The sequence below is a fragment of the Rhinopithecus roxellana genome, chromosome 3 (genome assembly GCF_007565055.1).
Source record: "Rhinopithecus roxellana isolate Shanxi Qingling chromosome 3, ASM756505v1, whole genome shotgun sequence".
Taxonomy (NCBI): domain Eukaryota; kingdom Metazoa; phylum Chordata; class Mammalia; order Primates; family Cercopithecidae; genus Rhinopithecus; species Rhinopithecus roxellana.
The window spans coordinates 120,472,731-120,499,327 of NC_044551.1; the positions used below are offsets into that span (position 1 = coordinate 120,472,731).

A 26,597-nucleotide genomic window follows, 5' to 3' on the forward strand; every position below is an offset into this window, starting at 1 on the left:
AAGTGCGGGGAGCGGGGCCGGCCCCTGGCGGGTGCGGGCGGAAGTGCTCGGCGCAGGGCGGAAGCAGAGACGTTGGCGGCGTGAGGCTCAGGTGGGTGCCCTTAGCCCCACGCCGAGGTTGGGCGTTCGCAGGTCTCGGGCTCTGAGCCTACGCGCAGGCTGGCGGGGATTCGCTATGCCGCATGCTGCCAATTTAGATTGTCGTTAGAGGGAATTTAATTAAACCGGGAGCCATAAATCCATGAACCACCCGGGGGGAGATTATAAACGCGTGTGCGTGTGTCTGTGATGGCGCTCTGGGAAGTAAAGAAATGACGGGCGGGAAAAGGAAGCTTTTTTTTTTTTTTTTTAAGAGAAAGCCGAAAACATCTCAACTTCCTACTCTTCCGGTGATTCACAGATGCCCCGTCCTGGGTTTAATTGAATTCTATGAAGTGGTAGTGTAATCACACTTGGGAGCCCGCGGAGCAGACTGCCTTTTTAAATAAATATTTTTGAGCAGCCATGTTGACCTTTAATTGGGGTGAAAAGGTTGAAAGGTGCAGCAGGGAACATTGTGAGTGCCGGGGCTCTCTGGATCAGCTGTCTGGAATTCCTCTCAGCCTTATTGGGCAAAAGCAACCCTCTGGGTACTGAACAGTGAGAGAATAAATCAGAGACTGTACCTTCTCAACAAATATTCACTTCTGACAAATAGCAGCTCATACAGTTTAATAAGTCCAAGGGTAGAAAAGTCCCCACTAAAATGGCATTGTGAGTTAGACTTGTGACTGTTTCTAACGCTGTCTTTAACAAGGAGTGTTTTGCTTGGGTGATCTTTATTCTTGTTTATTAATAAATAGTGTGTATGTGGTACTTTACATTTTAGTGCCCTTAAAAACAAATCCAAGTATGGCCTTAGCTTGACCCCAAGGTTCTCAGTTCCTCAAGGACAGGAATGGTGTCTAAGATCTGTTATATCCCAATACTTCCTAGCGCATTTCCCCGCATTAGTATACGTTGCCTTGTTTAAGCAGCCACTAGAGCGGTGCCTTGGCGCACAACACTGAACAACTTGAGGTGCCTATTAGAGGCCACAGTCTTCTCATTTGGTCATATTCTGAGGACTAGCTTATAAAAATGCATGTGAAGCTCTCTACCAATATTTGTAGCTGTATACATTGAGGTGCATTGTAGGTAAATAGCAGAAAGATTTAAAACACTGAGAAAAAAGATACACCCTGGAAATACTGGATAATTATGATAATACTGGGGCAAAGCAGAACTAATCATGGTTCTGTGTGAAATATTGTAGCCCAATAACCTGGGTCCTGTTCTGCTGAGGAATTGCCTGGAACCGGAAAGACCCTGTTGTGAAAATTAAGATTGGTGGGGCTGGTGCTTTAAACAGGCAGGATCCTCAGTGTCTTTCTTCCCTGCTGCTGTGGCAGCAATAGCCACAGGCCAAGGAAGGATCAATATTTTTTTGTCTCCTTCGTCAGAGGAATATGTGACTGTGTGGTTTTATTTAGATGGACTGTTGGCAGGTAAGTAATAGAAACGAGGATTTTTCCAACTTGGGAATTGATTGGACTGTTTCTATTTTGTTCCAGATGCCTGGCTCTAAAGTACCCAGAGGCACTGTGAGAAATCCCTTTAAAATAGGTTATTTTTTATTATTAAAGTTTTTTATTTCATAACTTGTATATACTCTAGCTGGCTGATGTATTCAGTTACTCTAATGCTAGGGTTTCGGGTTTCAAACATAGCAGGACCTTGAGGTGATCTGGTACAAGTAGCGAGGTGTTTTTATGTTCCTTATTTAAATCTAATTTTTGCTACTGCTTTATTCAAGGAGTATACATCAGAGGAAGCCAAAAGCCAGCTGGAATAGTTCCTGAATACAGTTTTAATCTTGTTTGCAATTATTTCAAAGGGGAGAAATCATCTGGATCAGGTATGTGTAACTACACAGCAGGGACTAGGTGAGCTTCCTCTATCCTTCCCCTAGTATTGCATAACAAATTCTAGGGACAAAATCATTTGGGGAAGAAAATTCAAATGAAAAGTTTTGGCTAAGTTTAGCATAGATATGATTCCACATCCCTAACTTCCCATCCCAGTACAGCCACGGAGAACAGGAAACATGAAAATGTTACTGTCTTTTTATTCCAATCCTTACCAAAGTTAAAGTTTCTAGAGATGGAGGCAAACTGAAAGTATCTACCTACTATTTTTAGAAAGTGTCCATCTCCAAGGATATCAGACCATTTCACCAGTAATATCTAGTAACAGCCTTTTTACTGTTATAGCCTTCATCACTGTGGTATTGTGTTATTTGTTTGTGAGTCTTTCTCCTGCTCAAGGTGTGAGTTCCTTAAGGGCAGGGACAATGTCTTAATCACTTTTATATTTCTAATACATGGCACAGCACCTGGCACATTGCAAATGCTCAGTACAAGCTGTAGAAATGAAAATATAGTGTCCCTGAAGGGAGGTTGGATCTATAAAAAGTATAAACACTGGGAGTGTAACAAGATAGAGAAAAGAATATAAAGCAGTAACCTCCTTTCAGATTGTTACTAGAGACAGAAGTAATGCTTTAATAAACATCTTGGAGCAGGGAAGAGTGTTTTTTGGGAATCCATTAGATGCTCCTCAAACTGCCTTCCAAGGAGATCTGACCTGGTCAGTTGTGGGTCCTTTGTTGTTTAGAATATGCAAGCTGAAAGCTTCCGCCAATCCTGTCTCCACACTCTCTCCAGGTCTGCCATGCAATGCCTCACCCAAACACCTGTTTAGCAAATATTTGAAGAGTATCTGCTTGAAAGTGTGCCAAATTATTAGCTTACGTAGGGCACCAGTATGTTGGTTTGGTCTTGCCTTAAGCATAGAGGACCTCCGTAGAGTCACTATCTTAAGTCTGGTCACTATTTTAAGTCTAGGTTGCCCAAATAATATTGAAGGAAATCCACGTTTGTCTTTTCTACTTTACTAACAACGTTTCAAAGGAGTTCAAAGTTGACAGCTTTTTGTGTTGTAATAGGACAGTGGTGGTATATGCTGATGCGTTCTGTTGCCAATGGGATTGCAGCAGAAATCACATTGTTACAACTGGAAACAAATGAATTTACTCTCATTGTTCCAGTGCTTTTTCATGTTAATCATGAAATAATGGGGAAATGATTTTTAGTCAGGAGGGAAGGACATGGCGTTGAATTATTTGATTTTTTTAAAACTCTTTGTTTCTTAAAACACATAGTCCTTCCATCTAGTGAAGAAAAATGATACTATTATTTAATAGAAAACTCTGTAAATTCAGCCATTTTTCCAGGTTCAAAAATGAAATGAATGTGAATCTTTTTCGATTTAGAGAACAGAGCCTAATTCTTATGGTAAAAGAATTCTGTCTGAAACTGGGACTTTCCTCATTCTCTCCATCCTTAAATTAAACCTTATACAAAATGAAGTATCTGTTAATTGATATACCCTGAGGATTAATATGAAAAGTGTTTTGAGATTTTTTTGGAAGAAAGAGGGTTGAACTTGGAGATCCCTTCTAGTTCTGAAATTATGTGTTGATCTCATTATATATAAAAATATGCCATTGTTCCAGGAGAAAATATAGAGAAATGAACTAAAAAATGTAGTATGAAAGACTTAAGCATTAGTTTGCTTATACATAAAGCAAGAGGAATCTCCAAAGTCACTTCCAGTTCCAAAACATTAAAAAATTCTATCCAGGCACCTGTAGTCCCAGCTACTTGGGAGGCTGAGGCAGGAGAATGGCATAAATCCGGGAGGCGGAGCTTGCAGTGAGCTGAGATCCCGCCACTGCACTCCAGCCTGGGCGACAGAGCGAGACTCCGTCTCAAAAAAAAATAAAATAAAATATTCTATCAATGATAGCTATTAAAAAACAGAATAGACTCAAAAGATTGTAGAATCCCACATAACTGAGGGATGCCACAGCCTAACATCAAGCAAGAATGCATGGCTCCCAACATTCAGATTGAACACTGTATTTCTACAGGCCTGGGTCTTAACTGTTATCACAAGTCCAGGGAAATGCTGGATTTAGCAATTCAATGTCCAAAGTCACTTGCTACAAAATGGCTAGCAATGAATAAAACGTCTTTTAGGTTTTGTGGGGGCACAAAGATAACTTCATCTCTTTGACAAGATAAATTGAAAGTGGTTGGAATTTTAGGGACAAAGAGAAGACATTGCCTGGGTGGATGGTTTTTGAATTGCAAACAGTTGTTTTTGGGAATAGGATTATGTGCTTTTTAAATAGCAGGGAAACTTGCATTACTAGCTGGGTACAATAAGACCAAGATGTTTAATGGAATTGTCTTCTTTCTAGGTCAGTACTAAGTATAAGAGATATCTTCAAAGGGAATGGGTCATGTTGGTTAAGAAGGATAATGTGGAAAGGAGTCTGCATAATTCCGTATATACTTTGTTCCCATCCCTTGAACTAGAATGATTTTGCCCTCATCTTAATGCTATCTTTATGGAATGAAGGAATTTTCAAATTGGTTTTTAAACTCTATTAAGTCCACATGTATGATATAACCCAACCACATTATTCAGGTTTTCTTGGCTTTCAGGAACAGCTTTGCAGCCATTATGTCATAATTGAACCGAACACTGTTGCACACTCTGAGTTTGGAATATGCTGCTCTGGCTCCAGGCCAGTTGCTGAGTCAGTATCTTTGGAGTTGAGGATGGAGGGGAGGGGTGTAGTGTGTACAAACCCATTGTGTTAACAGGAATTAGTCCAGAATTCCCTTTGGAATCTTGGGAACTAGAGGGGGTATATGGTGAGCGTACGTTACTGTTCTTGATTAGCATCATTATTTTATTTTCTTAGCTGAGTGTTTGGAAACTCTTCCCTGACATTGTCATGTGCACCAACCCCATTACTGAGTAGACTCCTCTGAAGCAATGATCTGGAAAGTGTGACTGCTAAGATCTAAAGATTCTAAAACAAAATCTTGCTTATACTGAAGACTCCTCTCCCCTTCCACTTTACATTTGTCAGCTTGCCACCGCTGAGGCAAAGATAGCAGTGCTTCTGGATGGGAAAGAGAATGCCAAGATGAAGAGGATCTTTCATTTAAAATCATCTTTAAAATGTGTTTAATAGAAAGAGAAATTCATTATTTTCTCTTTGTAGGGGGAGTTCCATCTTGGATACTTAGACAGTTGCAAGATGAGTGCCCTAGTGTCACCTTCCCCATTTTCCAACTTGGTTCCTTCTGACACCAGCACTTACCAGTTATGATTGAGAAGTAAGAAAAGAGAGTCTGCAATGAACAAGTACCTTTAAACTTCTGCCTGGACCTGTAAGTGAATTTGAGTCCTCTTTAAGGGTCTATTTTAGGCTCTTACAGGTAAAAACTACTTTGGATTTTTTATTCCAGGCCTTATTTAGTCATAGCCTATTCCCATGGCATTTGTTTAGCATGGGATTTCCCCTTCTCTGATCAGGAGAATGCTTGAGGCCCAAAGCCCCAGGCACAGTTCCTTTGGGTTTCTAAAATGAGAGAATGGGACAAGTGGTAGCATTTCCATTTAATTGTGGATGAAACTGAGGCCTTAGGAGATGAGGATTTACCTCTCTCTTTGGGGTTTATGTTTATGAAATCCTCACCTAAAAATGAACACAGGGAATTCAAACATGCTGAATTTCAACAGAAACTCTATATGAAGAATAACTTCAAAGCTCAAAATGAAGAATTGTACCATTTATGCTTAATTCCCCTGACAAGTTAGTAGGAGCTGTGTTGGTTTAAATTTATTTTGACCTCTCTAGACAATTTACTCAGAACCACTTGCAACAAGTTTTGTCTTTAAAGATTATGAATAAAATTCACCTTTACAATTACCTAGGCAGCTTCTTTTTTGATGTACATGAATTGAGGATATCCTTGGTAAAATAATAATGGTACTGAATTTTTCCCTGTTTGAGAAATAAAAACAAATATTGGGGAAAACCAACTGGAAGGGAACTGGCCTTTGCTTAAAACCCATCAAGGGGAAACCTTGATTTCTCAAAATCTAAATTTCAGTACCTTCATAATTTTGTGAAGGCTAAGTTTAAGCCAATACCTAGTGCCAAGGTATTTGCTAGTCAGTCTTACCTAGACTTAGTGACATCCTTAGGTGCAGATAAATATGTTGAATCTTTAAACAGTCTTATCTTAGAAATTCCTGTTTAAGTAATATTTGTGAGAAAACTTTCAGTTATTTCTATTTGAAATTTTTTTCAGTTTTGCAATTCCCTATTTCTGAGACTGCTGTTAATAGAGATTTAAATCTTTCATTTGAGGCCAGTAGAAGCACATTTCAGTCAATAGAATCATTATTATTAATAGTGATCTCTTACTTTTAGTATTATTTAGTAATCAGTACTTAAGCTTTACTTTTCTATTCTGCTTTTTAACTTACACGGAGATTTTTACCTTGATCATCTCTTTTTAAGATACCCAGTCAACATTTGCCTTCACTCTTCCCACCCTCCCCACTCCATCCTCTCCAGAAAGATCTCCTTTTAGTTAAGATGTTAAATTGGGTAAGAACCACTTAAGGTATTTCATTTTACGGGTAGCATTGGTTGAAAGTTTTCATTCCTTTGAGGCAATCATTAGATGCATCTCTTCTGATTTGTGGTAGATTGTTTCACTGTCCCTGTTCTAGTAAAGCCCTCATCAGTCTCCTTGACAATGGACAATTCTTTCATTCTGTAAACACTTTCTCATTGACTTCTGTAATGACACACTTTTCAGGTTTTCCTCCCACCTCACCAGCTGTTCTGTCTCCCTCCTTTGCTGGTTCCTCTCGATCCAACCTCTAAATGTTGAATTGCTTCAGAGATCTATCCTCGGCCCTCTCTTTTTTTTCTGTACAATTTTAGATGATTTCACCTAGTTTCATAGCTGTAAATATAATCCTTAAACTGATGGAGACTCAAGTCTTTATCTTTAGACCTGGACTTTTTTCCTGAGTATCAAACCTATGTATGTCATTCTCTATGTGAGTTCTAACATGTCCCTAACCAAGCTCTTGGTCTGACATATTCTTCAATCTGTTCTTGCCTCAGTTTTTCTTATTATGGTAACAGGCCCTGCCACCCACTTAGAGGCTCAGGACCAAAACTGAGATTGTCCTTAATGCCCTCTTTTCTTTAATTCCTCATGTCCAATTCATTGGCAAGTCCTGTTGACTCTGTTTCTGCCCTAGTCCATACCATCCGGTCTCATCCAAACTGTTGCAGTAGCCTTCTACCTGCATCCCTGCTCCACTCTTGCCCCGCAACAATCTGTTCTTCACACAGCAGCTGAAGTTAACTTTTAATAATGTATATGAGATCATGTCACTTTCCTCCTGTAAATCTAATTGTACTTAGAATAAAATCTCAATTCTTTAACATAACCCGCAAGGCCTACATGATCTGACCCCTGCTTACTGTGGGTTAACCTCATCTCCTGATTGTATCCCCTTTTCCTTGTTGTACTCTGCTTAAGCCATATGATCTTTTCTGTTTCTTTTAATAAATCATTTGTCCTCACTTACAGGCTTTTGCATATACTCTTTCCTCTCCAGTGCAAACAACACCTGCTCAGAGAATACCTTAATTAAAGAACCTGCCTCAGTCAGCATTACATCACTCTGCTATTATCTCTCCCCTGTACATATCACCATCTCAAGTGCCCTGACATTAAAGAGTCTCTTCACTAGCACACGGACCCCATGATGGCAACGTACCTTACTTTCTTGTTCATCACCATACCCCAGCACCTATAATAGTATCTGATACATGAAAAATATTAGATAATTGTTGAATAAATAAATGCATCCCACACCCAGATTTTCATAACTGACTTCTCTTTCCCACCTCCATTCTCCTTTTCTCGACAGTCTTTTCTGCCTGCTGCTGCCAGATTAATCTTTCAAGACACTGATTTTATCACATCACTCATTCAGAACCCTTTGGTGGTTCCCAAGACATACACAACACATCACACATACCACCATTAAAATCCTCCACAGGCTCATCCTAGTCCACCTTCAAAGCTTATTTTCCACTATTATTCAGCAGAAGTCTCTTTACCCTGTTCAAGGTTTCCCCAATCAAATAGCCATGGCATTCCTGCCTCCCTTACCTTTGTGTCTAACCCTGAATTTGGAAAGCTTTCTCTTTTTTCTACATATCCAAATCCTACATGAAATGATTTAAGATACTTCTCTTGTGAAACCACCTCCAATTTTAGCCTATAGTACTCTTCTTTCCCAGTCTCTTACAACATTTGAATTATATGGTCCTATTACAGTATTTCCTGTATTTCTAATTTACCTGCACATACACATGTTTTAACTTCTGACCAGATTTTTCATGGGTTGGGATCAACTCTTACTCATTTTTAACCCATCTTTCCATCCCCACTGTGGAACTAATGAGTGAATGATATCATTGGTTCACTAATCACTGTGAAGCCTGACATAAAACTTATTGTTTTAGTTAAGAATTCAACACCTTTCTCTTGAATCTGTATGACTGAAATACATCTTGTTAGTCTTGTTACTTGTATCAAACATGTGGAGTTGATTACTCCATCTGAGAGCTTTATTTAGAGGTGAAAAAATGAGCTAAACACCAGGCAGGATAAAAAAAAAATTAATGCCTTAATGTTACTGAGAACTAGAAGGGTGAAGGGGATGCGCATCTACTAAGTGAAGGATATGTAAATGCTGTATACCTTCAGTGAAATTGCAATCTTAGGCAAGGCCCACACTTCAAATAGCTAAAGAATGTTTTCACTGAGCACTGTGTTGAATACAAATTAATGTAGCACCCATTGAGTCCAAACAGTGGAATAGCGACATCTAGATACTTAGAAATTGTCATGGTAATAATTTGAAGGGAAATAAAGAGTTTTTGTCCCAGGCACTCATGTGACCAGTCTTTTCTGGAGACTGATTCTCTGCTGGCTTCTCTCATCCCCTGTGTGGTAAACCTGTTGACACTGAAATCTGAAAGTAGAAGCTGCACAGAGGGAGTGGTATGAGGAGCTGCGTCTCAGTCCCCAGGGCTGGGCCATAATGTAGGCCTATTCATAGTTTAATGTGTTGTGTGGAAGCAAATCTGCAGTCCAAACTGTGTAGTCAGAATGAAGCTGAGCATGACACCATGTACAGTCCGGCCCACAGGAGGGTGATTAGCTCAGTATCTCTGTTGCAATATTTTGTTTGAGTTGGCTCTGCCTGCTTAATACTTCCCCCTGGCCAGGTACCCTGGCTGCTAAGGCTGAGACACTAGAAAAGCACCTCTGATCTCATGTATGCCAGTGAGTTCGAGCCACACTCCAGATTGGGCCTTCTACTCCCCAGTCCCTGTTTCTGTTCCAAAGCCTCATTTTCCCTCTGTGTAGCCCCTTGGAATTGACACATCAAAGTATTTACTCAATTTTCAGTTTTGGTTTTGTCCCTATGTGGTGCCTCTTCTTGTCACTCTTGGCTCCACAAGAGTCATTTTCTCTCTTGTCCTTGCACCCAAGATCCCAGGCTAGGTTCCCACTTGTTTGGGAGAGTGGGAGGTTTGGACACAGATGACTGACCAAAAGCACACAGGCACACTGGGGAGGCATCAGTTGTCCTTGTTTCGCTGGACTGGTAGAGCCCAGTGACCCAGATGTGTCCCCTAAGAGCAACCTCACCTCATTACATAAACTTCCAGTAATCTAAAATAATGGTTTTGTTCCCAGAAAAGGTGTGTGTTTGTCTGTACATGTTTCTAGTCATTTGGGTAAAAATAGGAATGTTACACTTAGATGGTAATAAATGTGAAATAGAGCACTTAACTTCTCACATGGCACAAATGACTGAACAGAAGCCCTGAGTCTTCTTTAGGGAACATAGGTTCAGTGAGAGTTACAGTAATAGTGTTTAGTTAATGTCAGCTCAGCATTAAATTTACATTATACTCTTGTGAAGAAGCTCCAACATTATCTGTTGAATAACCAAGGCGGTACCTGGGCTGATGCAGACTTTTTGATTTTGCACATGAACTAACACTGCAGCTTGCTGATGAGGGATCACATGAGCTTGAAAATTTGGTGTGCCAAAGGATTCTTTGTATGAATAAAAATTCTGGTCAGTAAAGGTCAGTTTCTCTCCTCAAGCAAGAATAATGTTTCCCTTCTAATCAGACACACACAGTGTTTGAAGAATCCAGGAGCTCCATGCAAGCGATGTGCAGCCATAGCCTGGGCAGCTCCTCATGCACGAAACGAATAATCTTTAATAAAGACTCAAACGACCCTGGCTTCTTTTTGTACTATAATCAGTTGCCTTAATGGTGTGCCCTTCAGTGCCTTGCAGGGAAAATACTATAAAGTTATTTTTCTTATCTTGCTTCAAGGAGGGCTGAATTGGTCCAGTCAGTCCTCCTCCCATGTTGTATTTGACTCTACCATAAAGACCACTGAAATCAACCTCAGTTTTATTCAAAGGCCAGCATTCCCTTTCTCTTTCAGGGTGATCCGTGCCTCTGAGGGGCACTGGACTTGAAACAGCAGGAGTCACCATCTTTATTGTTAGGCTGTGGAATTTGTTTTAAGCACATTCTAAATCCAGTCTTATGTTTTTTGCTTTTTTTTTTTAGTCTGTGACAAAGGTGACCCAATTGTGCTTCTTTGATATTATGAACACAGCTCTTTTTGCTCATATCATAGAGGCATATAACAAAATACGAAGGATAAAATCGTGTCTGTGTGTGTAGTAAGGACACATATTTCATGACTAAATTCAATGACATAATCAAAAAAGTGTTGTCCTCTGACAAGCATGAGCTAACAGGCAGAGACCACGTTTCAGGATATTTTTTATAGTGCTGAGATACTGTTCAAAAATAATAGAACTAATGAAAATGTCACATTGACAGAGTAGCCCATATTAAGATTTTACTTCAAGAAGGCATGATTTGGTGAATGTGACATTGACAGCAATGGTGTTAGGGTTTACAGAGTTAGTAAAATGTTCTAAGAAGAATATTATAGAGTTCCCATTGAAGTATATCATTTTTCATTTTATTTTTTCTTTTCTAGGATTAAGTAAATGTCAGAAATTAAGGAATTTTAGCGTACTATCTGCCTAAAAGAGGTATAATGAGCTTTTTCTTTCTGTCAGACTCTAATTTTATAATACAGTGCTTCCAAAGAAATAAGTTAATTTAACAATACAATAAAATGCATATACCTTAAGAGTATTTGAAGAATATGCAGGTAGTAAAATTGCATAATATGAATGCATTTCTCAGTAAAAAGATGTGCCATGTTTAAACAATTTAAAATGTGTAAAAAAGTAGAAATGGAGAGTAACAGTAGAAAAGAGAACTAGTTACAGACAGAATGGTTGTAGCATCACTGAAAACTTTAGCTCTGTAGATTGGTTGAACAAATACTCCAGCAAATCTGGAATGAATAGCAACTCTGCTTACTATGACAGGTTTTATTTGTCTTGGGTGCAACCAAGACCACATGCTGTGTTTTGTCATGTTGGAAAAACTGAAGCAGATTTCCGTTGTGAATTTGAAGTTTTTAAGAAAGCCTTAATACCTCAGTCTCAACTCAGCCAGGTAAAAGCAATGTTTTCCTTTTCTTTTCAGCTAGACATCAATAAATTTTAAATCCCTTCACCAAAAGCATGTAGCTGCAGTTCACTGCCCTGGTCATAGTCAGGTCACCACCACAGATGGCCTAATCCTTCTCATTTCCAGGGACCTTTAATAAAACTACTTTTTCTTTAATAAAGTTAATTCTTCTACCTTTAATAAAGCTAATTTTTAATTTTCTTTCTTCTAGAAGGGCGTGCCACCATTAGTATAGAGACTTTCCAAATCCCATGATGTATAAGTTTCTACCTAGAGTAAACATGGCTAACAATTCTGTACCTCCTCTCCACTTTTATAGCCTGTGTAGACAAAGCTGTGTTTAGAAGGTATGTCTCCAACTACATTTACCTATTGGAAAATTGTTCATTCTGCTGAATCTATAGAAATATGTATATACCAGTAATTAACACTTCATTGAGAGTAGCACAGAATGTTATGAAATTGTTTAGATCCACTTTTTACCTTGGAACAACAGGATAGCAGATCCTTGCAAAATTCTCATCATATTCCTTTTTTATGCATTTATCAGGATCGTTTAGATGACAGAGAGATCCAAGTAGAAGTGGAAGAGTAAGGGCTGAAGAATAAGGGAATGATCATTGTTTTCATGGATCAGTATCCAGTCTTTTTGTTCTGTGGTCTTTATTCTAGCGTGATATGGGTTGGTAGTTTTCTCTAAAGTCATATCATTCTGTTTGAAATGAGTTTAAGGCTAATCTTACACTGAGGAGCCTGGTCTCCAGTGAAGATTAGCATTTAATTAATATAGTCGTGCTCTGTGGAGCAGAGGAGGGCAAGGTTTAAGGTGGTGGTGAAGGGGTTAGAACCAGCAGCAGTACCTCAGCTCAAAATTTTGTGGGTACCCTGAGGAACACTGATCTTTAGTTATTATATAGAATAGGCCCAAATAGTGACTGCTGTACATACTGAGTATCTAATCAGAGTTAGAGGTACGATTAAAGAAGGTGAGAAAAGCTCACTTTAATACTTTTAACGTCCAAATAAATATTTGAGCACCAATTATGTGCCAGGTTAATTGTGGGTACTTAGGGGTGAACAAGTGCCTGTTCTTATAGAACTTGCATTGTAGTGGAGGGGACATAAATAATTTTAGATAGTAAAGGGCAAAAGAAAACTACAGCAAGATGTGAGGGTGGGGAGTGATGGGTTAACATTGGTAAGTTAGTCACTAAGACCTCCAAGGCAATGACATGAGTCCCAGGCCAAATGAGGAGAAGCTACTTCAGAGCCTTTCATGCGGAAGTAAAGCAAGTGCAAAATGAGGAAGAAATGATACTGGGTACTCAAGGAACAGAAAGAGAAACTTTGCAAATGCAACTTGCCAAGGCAAGGGAGGGGAAAGTGATAGATGAAGTTGCAGAGATACAGTAAAGCAAAGTTTAAAAATTATGATCTCAGGAATTAGTTCATCCTGGGAATACTGATAAATGACAATGCCAACAGTGCACATGTGTTTTTAAAGTGAAATTGTAATATTTACAGTTTTAAGGACAAAGCTGGAGACAGTAGAATAACTAGGAATAAGCAGAATGATTGTAGCATCACAGAGGACTTATGTCTTATGTTGAGCAAAGTAGCAGGATGAGGAAGCTTCAAAGACTAGTGTTTGGGATGCTGTAATCACCAAGCTGTTCTTACTGGAACACCTCCAGTAGAAACACAAGTACATTTGTGTATAAGGTTTCCAAAAGTTATGATAATCTCCTTTTAAAACACTTCTTAAGGAGTTGAGTAGATTTTTTTTTCTGACAAGGTAACTCAGCCTGATTCTCTCCTATAGTTCCTGTAAGTATAGCTTTGTGTTTTTTGTTTTTGGTTTTGGTTTTTTGAGATGGAGTTTTGCTCTTGTTGCCCAGGCTGTAGTGCAATGACGCAATCTTGGCTCATCACAATCTCCGCCACCCAGGTTCAAGTGATTCTCCTGTCTCAGGTCCCGAGTAGCTGAGATTACAGGCTCCCGCCACCATGCCCAGCTACTTTGTATTTTTAGTAGAGATAGGGTTTCTCCATATTGGTCAGGCTGGTCTCAAACTCCTGACCTCAGGTGATGCCTCGGCCTCCCAAGGTGCTGGGATTACAGGCATGAGCCACCACGCCCAGCCACCTTTGTGTTTTCTTATGTCTCACAGTGGAGAGGCATAGGTCTCATAAGGGATAGTCTGAACCTTTGCCTGAGGACTTATGCTGCTTACCCATTGTTTCTTTTTCTTTTTCTTTTCTTTTCTTTTTTGAGATAAGATATCATGCCCATCGCCCAGACTGGAGTGCAGTGGTGCAATCATGGCTCACTGAAGCCCCAACTTCCCAGGCTCAGGTGATTGTCCCACCTCAGCCTCTTGAGTAGCTGGGGCTACAGGTATACACCACAACACCCAGCTAATTTTTTGTATTTTTAGTAGAGATGGGGTTTTGCCATATTGCCCAGGCTGGTCTCGAACTCCTGGGCTCAAGTCATCTGCCCATTTTGGCCTCCCAAAGTGCTGGAATTACAGGTGTGAGCCATGGCACCTGGCCCTCATTGTTTTCTTTGCCATGACAGTGGCTAGCTGTTATTGAATGCTTACCAGTATAATAAGCTATCCATGAGAATAAAAACCATCTCAGGAAACGTCCACATTTTAGGGGATCATCAAGATGCTGGCAAAATCTGCAGATGAAATTTTGTATTCAAATTAACCAACCCGTGCAGTTTACTTACAGAAACCAAGTGATTAGGCACACAGCTAATTCATAACAAGGGGTTTTTTTCTATTCTAAATTCTGTTTTGTTTGGAATACAATGAATGTTGAGACATCAGAGAGACTTGCCAAATTTCTAGGTCTTTCCAGCACTCTTGGACTTGAAGAAACACTTCTAAAGCCTGCAAATTCCATCATAAGCTTGTAAATTACTGTTCATATTGTAAGGAACAAAGTCTAGGGCACATAAGTTTACTGCTTTATTTTTCTTTTGGCAGAATTAAGATGCTCTGGTTTCAAGGAAATAGCATGCAACTTGCCAGATCTGCCTTTGGACTCTTCTTGAGAAATTGCTCTGCCTCTAAAACAACCTTGCCTGTGCTGACCTTATTCACAAAGGTACAAAGTGAAAAAGTAAAATTATTGGGTGAAGAAAGTTGTACATTTAAGAAAAGGGGACAAAGTTGAAAGGAAAGGCAATGGAATAAACTTTCTTCAGACCTGCTCTTCAATTTTTCTATCAGCACAACAGCAGCAACTCAGTTTTCTACCCAGATGCCTTATTATCTCCCAATTATCAGAGGGTAAATTGATGTATTTAATGGTCATCTGGCCCCTACATTGAAAAAAATGACATACAGGTTATTATATGATGTTTAAAAATGTATCATTTAGAAATGCAATCAATTATCTTTATTTGTGGTAATTATGTTCTATAAAGTCACCTCGAACCCTGAATTAGTGGATATTGAACCATTGCTCCTAGGGGAAATACACGGGTTCCTATGAGTCTCTGGTCATATTTTCATCAGCCTACCAAATACAGAACCTTATTTTATGAGTGATTCTGTTTAAAGATACTTTATTTTTACACATGCACCATGGAATACTATGCAGCCATAAAATAGATGAAATCATGTCTTTGCAGCAACATGGATGCAGTTAGAGGCCATTATCCTAAGCAAATTAACACAGGAACAGAAAACCAAATACCGCATGTTCTCACTTATAAGTGGGAGCTAAACATTGAGTACACATGGACACAAAGAGGGGAATGATAGACACCAGGGCCTACTTGAGGGTGGAGAATGAGGATCGAAAAACTGCCTATCAGGTATATGCTTACTACCTGGGTGACGAAATCATTTATACACCAAACCCCAGTGGCATGCAATTTACCCATGTGACAAACCTGCACGTGTACCCCCAAACCTACAATAAAAGTTGAGAAAAAAAAAGTTTTAATAAAGATACCTTATTTAATATATATTGTTGATTCATTAACACTCAACTCACAGCCAATAGCAACTGTGTATAACTCATGCCTAAATGAAGCTTATTGAACACATGTATTTTCTCCATAAGGCACATCACAGTCTTCTTGTGCTTAGGAACACTCGCCAGCACTTCAGCACTATGTCTGGGGGCTTATTTAAACAGTGAAATCATCAATGAAAAGCACAAAAATGCAAAAATCCTGGCACTATTCAGACGATGAAAAGGACACTAGCTTCCATTTGCAGTATGAGAGCTAAAACAAGAAGGCAGAGCATCACCTTGCTTGACCTCAGCATAGAATGAGTGCTTCGGGTGACTGAAATCTCTCACCACTCTGTGCATGTGCATGTCTGTGAATACCTGCAAAAGCACTTCAAGTATTGATTTGGGGGTTGCAAAGAAGTTTTAGCAATTAGGCAAATTCATAAATATGGAATCCATAAATAATGAGGACTGATTGTACTTGTTTTCTTATCCCTAACACTAGTTTTAAGCCATAAAGCTAGTTTTAAAATGTTTAACAGCTTTGTCTCCCTGAAATTATAATACAGATATTACTGATTTCCTTTTTTGCTAATTAACATCATTTTGTGTTATTTAACAAAAAAGAAATAAAGTGCAGGTTAATAGAAGTAACTTTGGTGAATAATACTGCAATTCAAACGAAGATCTCTTTTCAATAGGTTTTTGAGATTTCAGGCATTTTAGCAATTTGGATATGTATGACAGTTATCTAATAACGAAGTTTAATGAGTTTTAAAAATGAATTTATTGATGAAAATATTTAAACTAAACTACTTTTTGTATCTATAAGTATATATTGCACTGTTGGAAATTATGGAATCAAAAATATTTCATCATCTGAGAGTCTATGATGGGAAACCCATGTGCAAACCACGGAAGTTAAATAATCCCTTAAAGCTGTTGTTGCTCATTCAGCCTAACATTTCTGTACTGTTCTTCAGTTTGGGCAGCAGCTGATATAGCCAAAAACATTTATTAAAAACAAAACAAAAAAAAAAACAATTTTTCATTCAGCTTAATATTTATACTTAATGCTTATTCTGTACCATTAGGCACATAAGAAGATGGCACTCCCACTTTTGGCAGCTTATAATCCAGTGAAGTAAATGCTTAAAAGTATAGTATCAGATTGCTATCGGTTATGAAAAATAGAACGTACTTCCTAGAGTGAGTTAAACAGAAAGATTTTGGAGTTGGTCTGGTTTCAGGAACATCTTGATTTAGGAACTAAACATGTTAACAATCTCTTCAGCTGTCTGGTTCCTCTCATGTGATATGGTTTGGCTCTGTGTCCCCACCCAAATCTCATCTTATAACTCCCATAATTCCCACATGTTGTGGGAGGGACCTGGTGGGAAGTGATTGAATTATGGGGCGAGTCTTTCCTGTGCTGTTCTTGTGATAGTGAATGGGTCTCATGAGATCTGATGGTTTTGAAAACGGCAGTTTCTCAGCACAAGCTCTATCTTTGCCTGCTGACATCCATGTAAGATGTGACTTGCTCCTCCTTGCCTTCTGCCATCATTGTGAGGCCTCCCCAGCCATATGGAACTGTAAGTCCAATAAACCTCTTTCTTTCGTGAATTGCCCAGTCTTGGGTATATATTTATCAGCAGCATGAAAATGGACTAATACATCATTGATGACTGCAGCCATCCCAAGCCTCAGATTTCACATCTCAGACATCTACAGAAACTCCAGCAAAAGCCTTATGGCTATCCACTGACTCTGATTGGCCCATTCTTGAGGGATAGGATGCACTGATTGCCTGAGCCTAAGTCAGGTTTCTCACCTTTCTTGTTCTGGGATGGGGTCAGCCACATGCTGAGAGTAGTTCCTGTGAATCAATATTATAGCACACTTGCTACAAGAAAGGGAAGTGGGTGGTGGACAGCCAACCCAACAATGTCCACTATGGTTTAGGGACAGAGTAAATAACAAGTGTCATGGAAAATCCTAGAGAAGGAAATTTGAATGGTCCATCCCACTGGTATCTTTTTTGGTTCTTTATCCTTTTAAAATTTGATGGGCATTTCCTCATAAAAATATATACACATATTTTCAGGTATAATTTGCATAGACTTCTGTGGACCCTAGGTCTAAAAAACAAAACAAAACAAAAAACCCAATCTAGATTCTTCTGAAGTTTTTAATATAAAAGCAAAAGTTTAGCACATTTGCTACTTCTGAATTTAGCATGTTCTTGGGGTTTTTTGCTTTTAAGATCCTGTGTTGACTTTTTGAAACTTTCTCTGAAAATTTTATGATGATTATCTTAAAACATTACAAACTATCCATAATCTATGTATTGCTAATGCTAATAATAACATGATAAGCCAATTCTCTGTTCTAGGAAATTAGGGCTAGAAAGATCCTTTAATGGTCTAAGTTCTTATTTCAAAACAAGCTATGCGTTAAGCTGGAGGAAAGGCCTCTCTTTTACATAATAGCTTATCTCTTCCTGTCCTGTTAAAAAGAAGGTTTTATATAAGCATAAGTAATTTGGGGTCTGTTTTGAGCTCATGCAAGAGAACCTATAGCAGGTCCCTGTTTAGTCAAGGGCCGAGAAGCCTTTAAAATCTGCCGATGTAGCCTTGTAATATAGTTTGAAGTCAGGTAGCATGATGTCTCCAGCTTTGTTCTTTTTGCTTATGATTGTCTTGGCAATGCGGGCTCTTTTTTGATTCCATATGAACTTTAATGTAGTTCTTTCCAATTCTGTGAAGAAAGTCATTGGTAGCTTGATGGGAATGGCATTGAATCTATAAATTACCTTGGGCAGTATGGCCATTTTCACAATATTGATTCTTCCTCCAAGGCTACAGTAACCAAAACAGCATGGTACTGGTACCAAAACAGAGATATAGACTAATGAAACAGAACAGAGCCCTCAGAAATAACAGAGCCCTCAGAAATAACACCACACATCTACAACCATCTTTGACAAACCTGACAAAAACAAGAAATGGGGAAAGGATTCCCTATTTAATAAATGGTGCTGGGAAAATTGGCTAGCCATATGTAGAAAGCTGAAATTGGATCCCTTCCTTACACCTTATATAAAAATTAATTCAAGATGGATTAAAGACTTAAATGTTAGACCTAAAACCATAAAAACCCTAGAAGAAAATCTAGGTAGTACCATTCAGGACATAGGCATGGGCAAGGACTTCATGACTAAAACACCAAAAGCAACGGCAGCAAAAGTCGAAATAGACAAATGGGATCTAATTAAACTAAAGAGGTTCTGCACAGCAAAAGAAACTACCATCAGAGTGAACAGGCAACCTACTGAATGGGAGAAAGTTTTTGCAATCTACCCATCTGACAAAGGGCTAATATCCAGAACCTATAAAGAACTTAAACAAAATTACAAGAAAATAACAACCCCATCAAAAAGTGGGCAAAGGATATGAACAGACACTTCTCAAAAGAAGACATCTATGCAGCCAACAGACACATGAAAAAATGCTCATCATCACTAGTCATCAGAGAAATGCAAATCAAAATCACAATGAGATACCATCTCACACCAGTTAGAATGGCAGTCATTAAAAAGTCAGGAAACAACAGGTGCTGGAGAGGATGTGGAGAAATAGGAATGATTTTACACTGTTGGTGGGAGTGTAAACTAGGTCAACCATTGTGGAAGACATGGCGACTCCTCAAGGATCTAGAACTAGAAATACCATTTGACCCAGCAATCCTATTACTGGGTATATACCCAAAGGATTATAAACCATGCTACTCTAAAGACACATGCACACGTATGTTTATTGTGGCACTATTCACAATAGCAAAGACTTGGAACCAACCCAAATGTCCATCAGTGATAGACTGGATTAAGAAAATATGGCACATGTACACCATGGAATACTATACAGCCATAAAAAGGATGAGTTCATGTCCTTTGTAGGGACATGGATGAAGCTGGAACCATCATTCTGAGCAAACTATCACATGGACAGAAAACCAAACACTGCATGTTCTCACTCATAGGTGGGAATTGAACAATGAGAACACTTGAACACAGGGTGGGGAACATCACACACTGGGGCCTGTCGTCAGGTGAAGGGAGGCGGGAGAGATAGCATTAGGAGAAATACCTAATGTAAATGACGAGTTAATGGGTGCAGCAAACCAACATGGCACATGTATACACATGTAACAAAACTGCACGTTGTGCACATGTACCCTAGAACTTAAAGTATAATTTTAAAAAGTCATATATATAATATATATAATAAACGTATAATAAAAATATAGGAGAAAGTAGAAAAAAATAAAATCTGCCGATGATCCATAGTATTCTCATCAGAATTCTCTGCTAGATGGTTTATGAGTGCAAACAATGGACACTAAAAGTTGTTTGCTCTTCAGGTGGAGAATTTGTCCAGGAAACTTATTGTTGACACTTGTAATGAGAAAACAGGCGGTGCAGTAATCGTTGAAGTGAATAGATTTGTTTTCCTTTTTAAAGATGAGGCAGTTACTATCTAACTCCATTCTAATGGGTTTGTTCCTGTGGACTGATTAGGAAAAACAGGCTGGCAAGGCTCAGTGCTTTTCAGTCAGAACAGACTTTAAGCCATCCTCATGGTGTCAGCCAGGCCAACTGTATGAGGCCACAAGGGTGCACCTGACCTAGGAAGGACAAAGCCCTTAGATCAGTGAAAAAGAGAAACATCTCTGTGTATGTATAATACACATACACATAGCTTCATTTATGGAGAAAAATCAGAACAAAACAACCAAAAAAAATGCAGAGAGTCTATGAAATATTATTTATAAGATTCTGTGGTAGTGTTTTACTTTGGAAAAGCTGTGTAACTAGCGTGACAGAAAACTATTCTTTAAAATAAGTATAATCTGCCTCTTAGGGGTTTTTTGTTTTGTTTTTGTAAGGGCAAATGCCATTCTTTGGGTTTAATCGCTTGATTTTTTTTTTCTTCCTGTAGGACCCGTGCCCCCTTTGTGATGAAGCCAAGGAAGTACTCAAGCCGTATAAAAACAGGGTAATATAATACAGTGTGGCTTTTATGTATGTGGAATGAATATTAGATGTGGTATAAAGTATCTGCCTGGATCCTTTCTTTAGGAAAAGAGATTAAATGATTTTTCATTTAAATTTTCTTTCTATTCTTCAGAGAGAGTTTAGTGCTTATTACCATAAAACTCATTACACCTAAGTGTTTTTCTCTGAGCAGTACTGGTTTTCTTACTCTGGCTCTTAATGAGTCAGAGTTAACTAGCAGGTGCAGTATTCGTGTTTTCTTTAAACTTTTGCCTCATTCCTTTTATCTTGTTTTGCACTTTGCACCAGTGTGTTTTCATGTAATACACCATCACACCTTTCCAGTTCCTATAACCAAAACATTTCTGTCCTGATTCTCAGTCAGCTTCCCGACTGAGACATGTTTTATTTCATTGGAACTGAGTACTGTCCTGATGCGGAATTATAACAACGGTAACAGAAAAGCAGCAAGATCAGGAAGTAGAAAATATAATGAAACCAGTCAAGTTTTGGAAATCAGGGATGTTAGAAGACTGTGGACCTAAAAAAGCAACTATAAGGAAAACAGCATAAGAAATGGTCTGGGGATCCATTTATCACTGCAGTTGTTACATCACCCCATGGTCTCTAAACTACAGAGCTTTAGTCTGTCTCTGTTTCAGTTCATTTTACAGGAGGTAAACATCACACTTCCAGAAAACTCTGTCTGGTATGAAAGATATAAATTTGACATTCCTGTCTTTCACTTGAATGGCCAGTTTCTGATGATGCATCGAGTAAATACCTCAAAACTTGAAAAACAGCTCCTGAAACTTGAGCAGCAAAGTACCAGAGGCTGACTTATGTCCTCATGATTTTCCACCCTCTCCTCCCATAAAGCATCTTCCTAAGGAAATGACCATGGCCTGATACTCATTTTGTCACTTGTACAGAACCCTAAGGATGTTCTGAATTCAGTGGTGCCAAATAAATGTTGACATTCCTCTTTTGGTTGATGGAAGTATCAGTGTGGGAACTATTTGCTTAATGGCATTTTATGAAATAAGAAGAGCATACTGGCAGGGAGGGAGATGATGGAGGGAGAGACAAGTCCATTTGTCTTATTTATCCTTTTTGTATTAATAGAGAAGCACTTCACATTCACTGGGCAATGCCGTTTATAGGAAGAAGGTTCTGCATTCCTGCTGCTGCCCCGGAGGGCTTAACTTTTTAATGAAAGAATAAATGCTCTTCCACTCAGTAGATAAAGTGAAATGTGAATTGTTAATAACTGTGCACAGTCAATAAAGGGATGTTTTAAGGAATACATCTGCATGAAGCCTATTCAGTGGGATTTAATAATACCTGTTTAAAATTAGAGTTCAGTTTTGTTGAGTAGAAGAGAATTATTATCCTAGCCAAAAAGGCGTCATTTGAGAAAAACAAAAGAAAGACTTAAACCCCTAAAATTTATATAAAAATCTCAACATTCTCTACACAGTCATTGAATTGATTTGTAATATTTGAGGACTGCCTTTCATAGTTATTCAGTTACTATCCATTGAGTTAATTTAACTTATTTTAAGACAGTAGGTTTTTTAAAACCAGATTTTAATATTTTGGAAAAAATCACTCCTAAATATGTCATCTAAAGATAAAATACTCTTTGCCATTCTATGTAAAGAGTAGAAATGTATTTGCATACCCTTGTTTATATTTAGTCAGATTAAGTCAGTGTAGAAATGGATTCACTTGAAAACAAAACTGCCTTTCCTCTTAAAATCTTACCACTGCAATTCCATGTGTAGTGAAATTATTTTTTAAACTATTTGAATGAATTTGGGTACTGTGAGTCACTAGATTTTAATTTCATCAGGATGATTCAGTCTTAGTATAGAATATTAGAGCTAGCTGACCTTAGACATTGTCTAGTCCCACTCTCCCATTTTATATATGAGGAGGAATCTGAATTCAGAGAATATCAGAGACTTAACCCAAGGTCACACAGCCAGTCAGTTGGCAGGCCAGGTCCTGCCCCACAGCCCCAGATTTCCAGTACTCCCTGGACTCATTGCAGGAGGCTCCTGTTATCTCACATACAGTATCCCCAACCGTTCTGGATTCAACACAAATCTGGAAGCAACTGAAAAAGCCTTTTAAGCTGAGTACAGTTGTACATGCCTGTAGTCCCAGCTACTTGAGAGGCTGAGGCAGAAGAGCCCAGAAGTTTGAGTCCAACCTGGGCAACATGGTGAGACCATGTCTCTTAAAAAAAAAAAAAAAAAAGGAAAAAGAAAAGAACAAAATCTTAGCAATTGAATAACAGTGTTTATAATTTACAAATTTCTAGAACATTTATTTGACATAAATATTGAACCCTGGGGTAGACAGAATTCTAGGATGACCCCAGTGATCCCCACTCTTGGATAATTCCCTGTCCCTTTGAGTGTGGGTGGAAATATCACTGCTGTGATTATGTTACATTATATGGCAAAAGGCAAATTATCCTGGGTGGGCCTGACCTAACTGGGTGAGCCCTTTAAAAGCAGAGAATTCTCTCTGCTTAGTTATAAAGAGGAAAGTAGAGAGATGTGCTCTAGCAAGCCGGGAAGAAAGCAAGCATTATGTGAATTGCCTAGTGGAACCACATGGCAAGAAACTGGGTAGCCTCTGGGAACTGAGTAGTTCCCAGAAACTAGCAGGAAGATGGGGACATCAGTCCTATAGCTTCAAGGAAATGAATTCTGCCAATAATCAGTAAGCTTAGAAGAGGATCCACAACGACAGATGAGAACTGCAGCCTTGACCAACATCTTGATTTCAGCTCAGTGAGACTCTAATCCGAGAATCCAGCCACACCAAGTCTAGACTTCTGGTTTACAGAAACTGAAAGACAATAAATATGTATTGTTTTAAACTGCTAAATGTATGATAATTTGTTACATAGCAGTAAAGAATGAATACAAGTCCTTACAGCATTGAAGCACAGTAGTAGGTAGTGGGAGTACAGAAATGAATAAATCATAGTCCTTGTCTTTGAGATACTATCTGTTAAGGAGCAAGGAGAGACAAGTGAATAAATCATAGCATAGTACAATGAGGGCTGGAACTGACATGTGTCAAATGGTACCAGGTGGGGAAAGTAGCAGGAATGATTCACAGAAAATTAGACTTAAGCTAGGTCTTGATGGCTGAATAGAAGCAATGGATGGGGATTGGGAGTGAGAAGGGTAGTCTATAAGGAAACAGTGTATGTAAAAATATGAGGGTGTGGAAGGACACAGCATATTCAGGAAATGCCAGGTGGCTTTGTGTGGCTGGAGTAAAGGGAAGGAGAGTGAAGGAGATGAGACTGGCAAGGTAGATTGGGATCCATATTGTGAAGGCCTTAGCTAATGTGCTTTTGCCCCAGCAGCAGTAGCCTCCCATGCTTTCTGCCTTTATCCATAGTCAGTCCTTCTGGCTCCTGACTACTCAGGGGTGTCTGGCCTCCCTGCCCCAGCCTGTTGCAGTCCTTCTTCCTGTCCTTAAGCCTGCTGAGCTCAACAGTCCCTTCTAGTAGTCCTGCAGGACAATCCCACTCTCAGTACAACCAGGGATGCCACAGACAAGGTCCTCCACTTGTGTGTCTGGGTGTCCTGTGTACATTCCTGCCTTCTCCAGGCAGAGTAAGATTTGTATAGCCCCTAGGTCCTAGGTTGCTGATCCTTCTCCTAGACCACCAGTTGGAAAGGTTCCAAGAGTTTCTTTCAGTGTCTGCTCAACTAAGATGGAGACAGTCCATTGGTTTCCTTCAGAAAGCATGGCTGGCCAGAAAGCCTAGAGACATTTGTTCTCTTGGAGCACTTCTTACCCGAGTATAACCACGTGGTTATGGTTTGCAGGAAGTGCAGAGACTAAAGGTGAAACAGGTTTTCAACAACAAATTTCTGATACTAGAATTTCAAACAAGAATCCCATGATATAGGATGCTCAAACTAAAGTATTGGCTGAGGCACCAAGAAATAATAGATGCTACATTTCAAGGAAATACTAAATCACGTGGAGGATTATTATGAACCTGGGAGAGAGGATCTTTGGAGGAGTTTTTTAAAAATAAGATGTCCTCTCACTTATTTTCTACCAAAGTAGAAAGGTTAGGAGTCACTTCATATCAAGAGGGAGGGGCATAAGTTGGACTCACTGGAAAGCAAATGTATGTCCTTGGGTAAGAAGAACATAGTGGTCTAATTATCCTGGGAAATCAGGCAAGAGATAGTTTAGCAAGCAGCTTTGGCTGTACAGTGAAGGCAGCTGATGCTGTTTTTCTGAGTTTGCCCCAGGGAAGTAAGAGTGTATGTGTGTGTGTGTGTGTGTGTGTGTGTGTCCTCGTGGACCAAATATGAACCAAATGTGAGAGGGGACTGGTATGAGGGCACCTTCATCGCAGGCAGGCCTCAGAAGGGGAGACCCAGAGGGGAACACTGGGTTCCTAGGGGCTGAGGGGTCTGCTTGAATGGAGAGCCCGTTTGCTCGAATCAGGGAACCGCAGGCAAGACATCACCAGTAATGGGTACGGTCTCCCAAGAAACCGCAATAGCCTATACCAAGTGTGGTCTGCTTTAACTATTTATCGGGTCCAGAAAGTAGGCCAGTGTACAACTCCACCACTGAAATAAGAACATTCTCACCTCCCTCCACTTTTTCCTTCTCCCATAGCAACTCTAGAAGGATCAGAAGCTGCCAAGAACAAGGAGAGGAAGATGCTCCCCTTCCTCAGCTTCCCACCCCAACATGGCTTCTCAGTCAGGTTAAGATACAACTTAACTTTAAACCAAGTCTTAAGTTTTGATTATAACATTAAGTGCACCAAAAACAATTTCAAGTGACTATGGGGCATTCTATTGCCTGAGAATGTTCAAGAGTCCCGAAATGACCTGTTGTTTTTATCCTAAACAGCGAAAAATTCATCCACCAACTATATAGGGATAGAGGGAGACAGAAAGATGCTTTCTGAAGGTATCCCATATTTAGAGTATTGGTTACATATACCTAATGTTGATTTTAACCTATGGATCTTCAATAAACTTACTCATCAATTCTTATTTCAGAGTGGACTATGGTCATGTGACTAGGTATCCTGGAGATCTTCAGCAAACCCATGGGTCCCAACAGTTGGCAAAATGAAAGGTAGATATCTAGAAATATGGCATCTAAAAGGTGGTTTGATTATCCCACTGACAAGTATCAGTGTTATGTCACCTATTACTGTGATTTTCATGTGATGTTTGTAGCAGCAATTACTTTTCCTTTCTGAAATTATGTTTGCAAGGATCAATTTGTTCCTTTTATATGAAGATTAATTTTGATATAAGAAGCTCATCATTCACCTCCAAAGGAAAAAGTGATACAACCTTCCTTTTCTTTCCCCCTTCAACCTAATGCCTTATGAAGAAGTGGAATAGTTTGGAACTTCGTATTTCTGTTCTAGAATAGTGCCTCTTTCTTCCACATGTCTCCTCATAACATTATGAGCTTACTGGAACACATAGCTCTTTGGCCAGTTTATTGCAGGAAACAAGGGCATACTCAGACTGGCGTTTTTTAAATAATGCAGCAATCTCATGGACATCTGACAGTAGGAATCACAATACAGCCAGGCTTCAGAAGTCCAATTAAAGAACCACCCAAAACTGAAACATCACCCTTCTCACAGTGCCTTGGCTTATTTTCTTCCCTGGTCTCTCCTGGCTCACAGCTCCCCTGCTTACACACAGTATCTGCTTCCTCATAGCTGCAGCCTGCTCATGCCCATCATTACTGCTGACCTTTCTGTTCAGCAATACAGCACCCTGAGCCTCTCAGGCTTCTCTATTCTGAAATCCTAAAAGAGGAATTTTACTCTGCTTATATTTTACAACCAGGCACCCATGACCTAAGTTGGCTGACCAAATCTATATAAGGAGC

The 26,597-nt window shown here is 39.2% G+C and overlaps 1 protein-coding gene across 1 annotated transcript; it reads left to right on the forward strand.

The window, feature by feature from the left end:
• Positions 1-20: 20 nt before the first annotated feature.
• Positions 21-25,735, forward strand: C3H5orf63 (chromosome 3 C5orf63 homolog). Its single transcript, XM_030927485.1, is given in 6 exon segments — positions 21-91; positions 14,635-14,755; positions 20,617-20,673; positions 25,350-25,440; positions 25,443-25,488; positions 25,490-25,735. Coding segments are annotated over 5 exon segments (435 nt in total). The 5' UTR covers positions 21-91; positions 14,635-14,641; the 3' UTR covers positions 25,617-25,735.
• The last annotated feature ends 862 nt before the right edge of the window (positions 25,736-26,597 follow it).